This window comes from Nannobrachium achirus, assembly GCF_963921795.1.
Source record: "Nannobrachium achirus genome assembly, chromosome: 20".
NCBI classification, from domain to species: domain Eukaryota; kingdom Metazoa; phylum Chordata; class Actinopteri; order Myctophiformes; family Myctophidae; genus Nannobrachium; species Nannobrachium achirus.
In genome coordinates, this window is record NC_137827.1 from 16,733,218 (window position 1) to 16,744,634 (window position 11,417).

The 11,417-nt window shown below is 41.8% G+C and overlaps 1 protein-coding gene across 1 annotated transcript; it reads right to left on the reverse strand.

Moving 5' to 3' along the window:
- Nucleotides 1–6,682: 6,682 nt before the first annotated feature.
- Nucleotides 6,683–10,657, reverse strand: bub1bb (BUB1 mitotic checkpoint serine/threonine kinase Bb; the record flags this gene model as incomplete). Its single annotated transcript, XM_080750862.1, has 8 exons — nt 6,683–6,974; nt 7,459–7,583; nt 7,677–7,873; nt 8,443–8,603; nt 8,728–8,924; nt 9,831–9,975; nt 10,350–10,409; nt 10,524–10,657. 8 exons carry the CDS (start codon nt 10,655–10,657, stop codon nt 6,683–6,685), a joined length of 1,311 nt encoding a protein of 436 aa, XP_080606988.1.
- Nucleotides 10,658–11,417: the final 760 nt, after the last annotated feature.

Sequence of the window (11,417 nt, forward strand, 5' to 3'; positions counted from 1 at the left end):
GAGCTTGGAGGTCTGCTATTTTCAATATTTTCTCCCCAAAGCTCTTTTAGAAATGTCAGTCCCTGCCTCTCTAACATTCTCTGCACGTGCGTGTGCATGTGTGTGTGTGTGTGTGTGTGTGTGTGTGTGTGTGTGTGTGTGTGTGTGTGTGTGCGATGTGTTGGTGGGGGGACTGGCACAGTGCTGGGACGTTCCTAATAGGGAATAAGGGAAAATCCTCCCAATCACTTCTGTGACAACCATGACCCCAAATCCTTGGGCGAGATAAAATACAGCAACCCTCATCGTCGTCCTCCTCCTGACGGTTTCAACGCGCCACGTACGCATTCATTTTCTGTTTTCAGCCCCTGCAATCGTTTCCTGAATAATTTATAAGCCCAGCTATAAGACCAGACACTCAACAGCACAACGTATTAGGGTCACGTTGCGCAGAAATAGCTGGCAAACGGAGCCAGATTTGGGACATATGTAATGCGAGGCGTTGTGTGCAAGCACACAACGCCTCGCAGTACGAGGCGTTGTGTGCTTGTAGATCGGCTGTTTTCACTAGTTTAAATCATTTTAAAAATGATAAAAACAAAACAAACGGTTTTGGACATACAAGGTTTCCACCCGACAATGACGATATGCATGTTAGGTCAGAGCCCTCCATTTGACACCATTATTTTAATCTATGGGACTCCAATCTAAATTCAATCTACATCAAATAAACACAGGCAAGAGTCATGGCCAATTTGCATCAGCTGCACCGCCTTCGCCACACTTGGTGTAATTGGCAGATGTGGCCCCTCATTTACTTTGACTCTTTAATGAGCATCTTTATGACGAATATTCATTGACCACTTAATCAAGCACTATTTTATACTTCTTCGTATGATGGTGTTTCGTGATGAAAATAGCCGATCTCCAACCGCTGCAATTTTTTTGCTATTTGTGAAGTTTTATTTAGATTTGTTTGAATCTATAGTGAAATGCCCAAACTACGGATGCCAGGGTTAAGGTGTACAAGAACAGAGCAAACATCATTTCAGGGAATTGTCAAGCTGTGAGAATAATGTACCCTTGTGTGCACACTGCCATTGTGATGTAAGTGGGTTCTGTAAGGACACCACCGGCTAAGAAGGTTTGATCTTTTTGTGTTTGTCAGGGCCATTGTTGCTTGATGAGCCAGCCACTACTTCTGATGAAAACATTGACTCTCTCCACTTAGATGAAACAGGAAAGCAATGGGCTTGCAATTGTGAAAAGAGCTTACACTGACAATGCAGAGGTAAACCTTTTGTTGTATGCATTCATTTAAATGAAAGCCCCCAGAGCCTCTTAAATTATACAGACTTGATTGTTTGTATTTTAATTCTAACCATTGTTTGGAGCTAAGGATTAAGCTATAGATATTTAAAGGCCAAGGCAGGAGTCTATAGTGTAAACTCATAGCAACAATGTTGTTTTGAGATTCAGATCCAATGATATTTTCAGGTGATAATTGAGTCCAGGACGGTCAATTCTGTGAAAATGGGAGGGAAGCCTCACAAAGATCATGGTCCTATTTTGGCCCTGTCTCTCTTCCAGGCAACACACCACTGCACAATTACAGCATTTGGCGATGGAATTGCATTAATGATTGATGGTGCTGGAGTTTTTGGTGTGTATGTGTGTGTGTGTGTGGGGGGGGGGGGGGGGGGCTGCCTCTCGATGCCAGAATAGTCAAGTGCAGTCCTCTCCCACAGTCCTCTCCCACACTCTCCTCTCCCATAACATTTACTAGGACTTAGTGTAAAGTAGGGTTGGACAGTAACTAAGTACATTTACTTGAGTACAGTAACTGTACCTAAAGGAGCACTTTCCTCACTAATGCTCTATTTCAGGGGTCTTCAACGTTTTCAGGCTAGGGACCCCTTAGCTGAGAGAGAGATTAAGCAGGGACCCCCACAACCTTTTCATAGATTCCATATAGTTTCATTGTTTGACGTACTGCACGATCGGCCATCAGTGTATTTTGGATTCATGTCAATTTGTGTTTCCAGATATTTAACCACTTGAACTGTCAATACTTAATAAACCTGACCTTTCACTCTGTACTTAGTCTGCTCTTTTTCCCCTCTACACCAAACCTCTTTGCCAAAAACGAGCCGTTGTGAGCTTGTAGATCTGCTATTTTTGGCTAAAGTTCTCAGAATATGTACACTAGGGTCCACGTGGTTAATATAAAAAAGAAACAAGTTTCTATCACACAAAGATTTGGAGGACCCCCTGTAGTAACTCTGAGGACCCCCTAGGGGTCCCGGACCCCCTGTTGAAGACCCCTGCTCTATTTTCTCATTAAAAGATTAGCACCATTTAGCAGTCTTCTACCCACGCTGTGTTTCAAAGGAGGCCTGTGTGGACAGTTAAACAACCTGTCTACCTGAACCTACCTGGAATATTGTACTTTTGACTCCACTATATTTCTATGAAGAGACTCTTGGGACGCAAATGTACACAAATATATTATTAATTAACCGCCCTATTTCAAATATAGTGGAAATAGCTGATCTAATTTTTGAGCGGTGCTCCTGGAAAGAGCTGAGCTTCAACATCTGGCTTTGTACAGACTCTGAAGCGTGGCCTACATCTGGCCTACATCTTGGAACAGAGTGCTCAAAGTGTGTTGTCCAGGCTCTGAAGCGTGGCCTACATCTGGCCTACATCTTGGCACACAAACGCCCAAGGTCACATCGTGCCAAGCTTCGCGGGACGCTTAATGAAATGAACTCATAAACAGCACCACTCACTTCACACTAGGTGTGATTCTTTTCTTATATTCCAATACAGCAATGCATTTATATTAACTAGAAAATGCACTTTCCACTTTGTAATTTGCACCTTTGAATAGCTGAGTATTTACTTGAGTATATACCTTGCTCACCACTGAGTCCCCTCCCACGCTTGGCCCCATGACATGTTTTACTACTGTAGTCTAGGCCTTGAAAGTGAGGTAAAGCCTGGCCAGGGAGCTCGCTGTTCACTGGCGCGTGTAAATATAAGGCGTACAAATAGGTTAAGAGCACTGAGTGTAAAAACATGGGCGATACAGCCTGAGTGTGTTTGTCCGTCAAAGTAACAACGCTGGACAAAAGCTCTCCTCCGAGGGGACTCTCTAAAGCCCATTAGGGAAAGGTAGCTAGCATGTAGCGTCCCTCCACTGCATGAGAGAGAGAGAGAGGGGAGGAGGGGGAGGGAGAAAGAGAGATATATAGATTTTCTGTCTCAAGAGCAATCTGGATCAGTGGCTGCATGCTTTCATGAGATGGGCTTTTAACAGGTCCTGCCAAATAGCAAGCCGTGGATGATGCATTATGATGTGGTTATGCTGTGTTATTATAATATTATAATAGTGTGTCGTGTGGTGTATCATTTGTCGCTGATTTTCTGCTTTTTCAGTACACCGTGAAATTCCTGTGTGTTAATTTGACTCTGAGAGTGTACAAATGGAACAAAGTGGACCCTTATGGGTACACCGAGTTAATTGAACGTTGAGGACTTTACTGCGTACAGAGGCAAACTTTATACTTTTAAATTAGGCTAGCAGGCTTGCAGCTTTAACCACATTAACCCTGGCGTCCCTATTTAGGGCACGTTTATAGGCAAAACATTTCAAACGTAGCCTAGGCCTATCAGCTTCATTTATACACGTCGTATGATGGTGTCCTTCATCTACGGGATCACAACACGTCGCAATGTGACGCATTGTGAGCTTGTATAATCTGCTATATTTTCTGCACGGTGGTGTCAAGTTTAAGTGGTTGAATGTTTCCAGCACGACATTGAAGTAATCTTCTCTACAAGACCATGGGGCTGGAGAAGTGGCTTCAGCCAGTGTCACAGTACATTAGTACAGTGGTCTCTTTAATAACTAGGTCTGATCTGCTCACCATGGCAAAGGAAGGGATTTCAATTGCTAATAAGGCAACCACCTATCTTCTACCCATTCATCAGAGTCTTGGAGTGTGCTTGTGTGTGTGTGTGTGTGTGTGTGTGTGTGTGTGTGTGTGTGTGTGTGTGTGTGTGTGTGTGTGTGTGTGTGTGTGTGTGTGTGTGTGTGTGTGTGTGTGTGTGTGTGTGTGTGTGTGTATGCGTATTACATTTTGTATAACACGGTTCTATTGTGAAAATAGCAGATCTACATGCACACAACGCCTCGCAACGCAAGTCGTTGTGAGCAGGTAGATCGGCTATTTTCACAATTTCAGCCTCTAATATTTTACATGTATTTGTCATTTTAGATGTATTAAAAAGTCCTTAAATTGTCACTTTAGAAATGTGCAGATACCCTCTATACACTTAAACTTTACGTTGGTTTGTTTACTGTTGAGATCTTCAGTTACTGGAGTAAGAGAGGAAATTACCGTTTTGCCTACCCAGGACGGAGATGTGAGAGACTAGGAAAGTCTTTTGTACTGGCTGCTCTCAAGCGGTCAGCCCTCACAATAGAAAGTCTAGTTGGGGTTAGGATTAGGATAAGATGTTTAGGGGTAGAGTTACAACCTGGTTGTGCACCGGTGTCAAGCACAGAAAATAGTGATCTACGAGCTCATATGTGAGCTTGTTTATCGGATATTTTCGGTGCGTGGCACCCTAGGGTTAAAGAGAGTAAAAACTGCATTAATGAAATCACCATCCTAAAATGTGAATGTTCTCACAATCATAGTAATACTGTGTTCCGTGTGTGTGTGTGTGTGTGTGTGTGTGAGTGTATGTGTGCCATTATCATCACAGTAGATTAGGTCCACTCCCATGGTTTCAGTGGCACCTCCAACGGGATGACAATTAAACATGTTGACTGTTTGAATTTCCTCCTAGAAAGGTTGCAGGTGTATTAAATTGCTGCCAACAGTTCACATAAAACATTGATATCCTGTATGCACAACACTAAGTTTAGTCATTTAATTAAAGTAAGTAAACGACGGTTCATGGCCATGCATCTAAATGTAGATTTAGATTCTCTTGCGACAACCTGCCAAAAAGTGTAAAATTAAAACATACAGACACAAATAGTCAAGGTCGTTAAAGTATGGGTGGGAAATATGTAAATATTATAGATGGTATTTTGGATGATTCTCATCATAATATCGTGTCTTTTGCTGGTTCAAAGAAATGTGAGGCCCGCCCAGTCATAAAACATGTTCTGTCCTCTTCAAATCTTCTTCTTTCGTGTATCGTCGTCCTTGATGATTGGGTAGCGACAATCGTTTCACAAGATGTTCTTGTTACTTGCTGCCAGGGAAGGGGTCTTCTTCTCTGTCGTCTAACTTTGGCATAATCATTGTCCACCAGTCTAATTTTCTCATTGCAAGAGTAGGGAGACCACTTCCAACCACTGCATAATAATATCCCAAATGTATATTGCGCTTTTTAAAGTACCCAAAGATACTTTACGTGGGGGGGAAAAACGTAGGGAAAAACACTAAAAAAAGGAACAAAAACAATAAAAACAGTGGAATGTCGATTTGTGAGTGCAGTTAGCTGGGGAAAGCCATATTGAAAAGGTAGATTTTGAGAGTGCTTTTGATGGCTTGGAGGATGGGGCTTCTCTGAGTTTTGGTGAGTGCATTCCAGGTGCGGTATACTTGTTCCTGGGGACCTCAAGGAGGTTAGGCGTCACCTGACATAAGGGAGTGGGAGGAGACATGGCGTTTTGAGGAGGTGGAAGAGGTAGGGGGGAACCAGATTGTGCCTTGTAGGTGTTGAGTAGTTTGAAATGGAAGGAAGCATTATGTGATGGTTATATTGTATTAACATACTCTACTCTGTCTTATTGATTAGCTTTAAAACAGTTAGTCTGACCCTATATCCCCAATTCCCCATCTATACTTACATTTAGTTTATAGTATATTTTGTACCATTTCTGTTATCTCACTGTAAATCATATGTATGAGAGCAAATACACCAAGTCAAATTCCTTGTATGTTAACATATTTGGCCTATATTATGAATTATGCATGCCAGCTTCCCATTCTTGCACCCAACTAGCAATTCAAATTCAAAACACCATTACCAATTTACCAGGATATAAACGGGCCATTTGAACTCAATGCATCCACAGCTTCTCTTGCATGCCCTCTGCTGACAAAGCAATATAACAACTGCCTTCTCATCTCATCAAGAAATAATCATCACACTAAGCATGATCCAACCACTTCTTTTTACAAGTTTATTGAACATCAATACAACATTGGCTGGAGAAGACCTTTGACCAATACGCAGACACAAGCCAGACCGTGAGACGTCACTGACACATCCCTTCATCTACAACAATATCTTACTCACTTGAGTAAATATGAGACAAAAGATTAAAAAAAAGTCAAAATAAAAAAGTCAAAATTAAAGGACAGGATTAGTGTACTGTGAAGGAATTAAAATGAAAGCTAGTAATCCTGCTATAGCACAAACATTTATAACTGTTCAATATCCACAAAACTATATACAAAAATAAAATGCCTTAGAGACAAAAGGTATATGTAAAAGAACCAAACAGTTTTTTGACCAATATATTTTGTTCCAAACGGTTACGGATGCCAATAAAAAAAGTTGTTTTTAATTTTTTTAAAGGAAATGTTGAGAAAAACAACTCATAAAATATCAGTCTTGTTTATAGTTTGCCTTATTTTCTTCTCGTCTTGTTTGTTTGCTTTTGTTAAGTTCCTCAGACACCAGCAGCAGCACCCGTACCGGTTTGGTCCTTTGGACCGCCCTTGTGTGCATGGGCTGTCTTTTGGCGGTGGCGCTCGGCGCGCAGCTCCTCGAAGCAGAACTCTGTGCCGCCGCTGTGGAGGAGCTCCTTGCAGTACATGGAGCGCTCCTGTGCTTTCCCCGCCTCAGTCTCCTCCTCCTGCTGCTGTCGTCCCTGCAGCCTCTTCAGAGGGGTCTCCGCCTCTCTGGGTGGCTTGCGTACCGATAAGACCATGTTCACTGAAGGGTTGAGGTGACGCGGCGTCCTTAGGGAGACAAAGCAAATAGTACATCTCAGGACCACAGCCTACTACATAACCTCTACAGGGGCGGGTCTAGGTGGTTGCAATTGGATCAAATAAATTAATTCAGGAATGCGTTAGGGCTGCAGATGTTTATTGAACTAATCGATTTAAAAATGCATCGATCAATCGATTTTGGGATTTTTTTAAACAGCGAAATATACAAGCTCACAAAGCATCGTGAGCTTGTAGATCAGATCATTATTCTGCGACAGTAAACAATTAGGGCTTAATGGTTCATCAGAATATATATTTTTAAAACAAACAAAATAAAAACCCTGCATCTCGATTATTCCACATTATAATGGAAAAATAATCATTAGGAAAAATAATCAACAGTTGTTGACAGTAGCGGCCTGAGAACGCGTTGACGTTTGGTTGGTTAATTTCATTCATTAATCAAATCCATCACCCATGTAAACGGATGTAATCCATTTGAGCCACTCACATTGTTGGTGGCTGGTCCGAATCCTCAACAAATGGCTTGAAGGCTGGCTCAACGAATGGCTGGAAGGCTGGCGTAGGAGGAGGAGGGGCTACGACATGATGACCATATCTGGACCTAGGAGGCATCTACATACACAGATAAAGGAAATGTTGAGAATGATGCCACTTGCTTGTTAATGACGTTAACCAGACAATTCCATTCGTGCACTGAAGTTCTACCTTCACGTCGCACCATCTTTCAGGATTTTGATCATTCTCCTTGTCCCTCACTGGTGGAGGGGCCATCCAGGGCTCCAACTTATCTTCTGAAGGCTCAGCACTCGGAGCCTTGTTCTCATCGTAAACCACAAAGTGACTGTTCTTTTTGCCATTTGAGGAAGCCGAGTTCCCCTGTACCGCCAGACCCTGGGTGTTCGCTGGCAAGAAAAACACAAAATAAATGTGTAATCCGGTACATGACGTACAGTACACTGCCAATGTCAAAACCAAGTCTATTCTCTCATGTGAAAAACACTTGAGTTATTGTAGTACAGGGGTCTTCAACAGGGGGTCCTACAAATCTCCAATCCTTTTTATATTAACAACTTGAACCCTAGGGTCCATATTCTGAGAACTAGCCAAAAATAGCAGATCTACAGGCTCACAACGCCTCGCGCTGCGAGGCTATTTTCTGCAAAAAGGTTTCGTGTAGAGGGGAAAAAGAGCAGACTAAGTACAGAGTAAAAGGTCATGTTTATTTGGTAATAATGGCTCAAGTGGTTAAATATCTGAAAACACAAATTGACACGAATCCAAAATACACTGATGATTGTGCTGTCAAACAATGAAACTATATGGAATCTATGAAAAGGTTGTGGGGGTCCCTGCTTCCTCTCTCTCTCAACTAAGGGGTCCTTGGCCATGAAAACGTTGAAGACCCCTATTGTAGTAGCATCAAGTGAGGTAGAATACTGAGTAGTATAGGTGTTTTTTGCATGGGACTTACTGACTGCCGCTCCAATTCTATTGATAGGAACAATGGCCTTTTTCTTGCCCCTGTGTTTGAGATCCACCAGACACGTTCTCTCAGGCTGCTTGGTCTCCTCGTCGCTGTCGCCTTCCACCATTCTCATCATCACCTGCCGCGACACGCGTGCCTGCAACGCCCTAGGACGAGAAACAGTGCAGAAAAGCGGCTAAGCGGTTGGGCTTAGAAATGCAGTGCCATTTCAAAGGGGGTCATGTACTGTTTGTCATTACTGTTCAACAAGCGATTCATGTTGACCCGTACTTGCGAAACGCCATGAGCTTCTCTTGTGGTTCTGCAAAGTTCTTGAATCCCTCCTGGAAAACCATGTCGGCCTTGCGGTTGTCGCCCAATTTCTCGTATTCCTCTGACCAAGCGATGTAGAGGGAGGCTTGAGTCACCCCTATTCCCTGGGCCTTCATGTATCTGTAGATATCAAGGGGCTCTGAGCTGTGCTCCGCCTGATACAGGATAAAGCACACACATGTGACCAAAGTATGAGACTCGATATAGTCTGGGATTTTATAATATCTTACGGTATATGGAACAAGTGCTGCCTGGTTTTAAAGCCTCGTTTTCCGAGGCTTTAAAACCCAAACTAATTTGCTCAGATTTCTGCTGAATGGCAAAACAAAGGTGAAAGTGTATTTTATTTATGTCTTGTTGACTTTGCATCCGTTTTCAAAATGTGAGTCTAATTTTGTGAAGGCTCCCCCCTTTCTTTCTTAAAGCTGCCCTGCTGTTGGTTTTTGTTTGTCATAAAATTAATGTTGGTCATCACTAGGGTTGGGTATCGTCAGCGATACTTTTAATGGTATCGATTCAATGACGTCGATACTATCGGTATCGGTTCACGTAAAAACAAACGATACCTTGTTTCGATACTTTTGAATGCACCCCTTGCCGGTCGCATCTGTAAAATTGGGCTACTGAGAGTTTAATGACTGCTTTAGTAGGCTACACTCGTTACTGTGAAAATAGCCAAGAATAGCCTATAATGTTTATTATTATGATAATGATCCAACGTCTATAAAATAGCCCATAGAAAAAGGCAAATAATAATTATAATAATAATAAATAAAAAGTATCGAAAATGGTATCGAAAAAGGTATCGTATCGATTCCCAGGTATCGAAAAAGGTATCGTATCGATTAAAAGGTGAACGATACCCATCCCTAGTCATCACTGAACTGAAAAATAGAAGCTCATACTCAAAAAAGACATGGTACTGTTAATAGCATTGTGAAACGAATGAATGTATGGACAAGAGCAAATATATATGTGTATGCATTTATATGTAAAGAGTTTATATTGAACAAAGCTGTTTGTGTTGAACAAAATATGAACCAAAAAACCTTTTCACTTACAAATTTGATCCAGAGGTCAACATAGCGGGGATCATTGTGATACTTTTCTTCCTTTGTGAATCGTGTCACAGCTCGTTCCAACAGCGTAACCAGATTGCTCTCCTTTCCCCCCTGAGGGAACGTTTGTTCTGTCCACTTTATATACCTGTTTAAACACACATCCACATGAATCTGAACTCGTATGAACTTCTTGTGTCTCCCCCTCCCTGTCTGTCTCTCCCTCCCTCCCCCCTGACACGGTCAAGGCAGATGGCCTCCTACCCTAGAGGCCTGGTTCGGCTTGAGGATTCTTAAAGGGGAGTTTTTTCTTTCCACTGTTGCCAAATTCTAGCTCAAAGGGGGTAATGTTGGGTCTATCTATATGTAAAGGGTTGTGAGACAACTTAATTTCTAAAAACATAATTGTACAAAACCTCAACCGAAATAATGTAATTCCAACCTAACTCATAACATAACTAAATTCTGTGTATCTTCCTTACGTAATCTACTATAAGAAATGTGATCCGTATTATCTCTTACCGGTCCCAGACATCGAGTGGATCCTCTCCTTCATACACACGCAATTCAGATTCAAATGCCCTGAGAAAACAACAGCACAATAAATCACTGCATCATCAAGGAGACAAGTGATACACATGGCATAAAATGTGTACAGTTGTACATGTTGCATTGTTGTCTGATCAGCATTCTTACTGTTTCTGCTGTTGGATGACGGGGCTCGTTCCCTCCTGCAGAGCCTGCTGCAAAGCTGACATAGCTCTGCCCCGTCTCAGAGGCTGAATGTTTTCTTTACTTAACTCCCATTCCACATCGCCGCCTTCTGCCATTGTATGAAAAGATAGCTGACAGGCAGACACAAATACATGTTGTTAGCATTAAGGTCAATGTGGTCTCTCTTTAGCCCCCTAGAATGGCTGTGATACATACATTTTGACTTTGTATTCCAAATACGTTTAGTGCAGCAGTCTTTTCGGGACCTGTCGCCGTCATGTTCAGATCGTGGAAAAATTGTGATATTTTACTGAATACACCTTTTCTGCCAAACCTTTCAGATGTAAATTAAACTAGAGGACAATATTTGACTGCAAGTCGCAGGAACTATATACTGTATAAACTATAAACACAGCAAAGATCAGTCTGCTACCCTGGTGAGCATATAGGAGCAAACTATGGTTGTGTATTTGGAATACATGAAATGTATGTAATATTACAAGCATTCTAGGGCAGGTCTCTCTTCAACATCTCTTTGCACAAATTGCGCATTTAAGAATAAAGATCAAAATCACCAGTTACAGTTAACCATATAATATTGATTGCAATGCAGTATACAGTATAGCCTATACTTCAATTCACCTTTCTGCTGCATGAAAGCAAATAATTAAGTTTCCAAATGACTTAATCAATGTATTCTATATTTTGCAATACAGTTGACTGGTATCTGCAAACCAAGTAAAGCTGGGAAATGTGTGTTATGCAAATTCTCAATTCACAACTTCCTACTACTTGTATTACACCATGTATTATCTTACAGTTGTATTAGAACTTGTATGGCCTTATCGACTTGTATTATATAATTTTGGACACTCG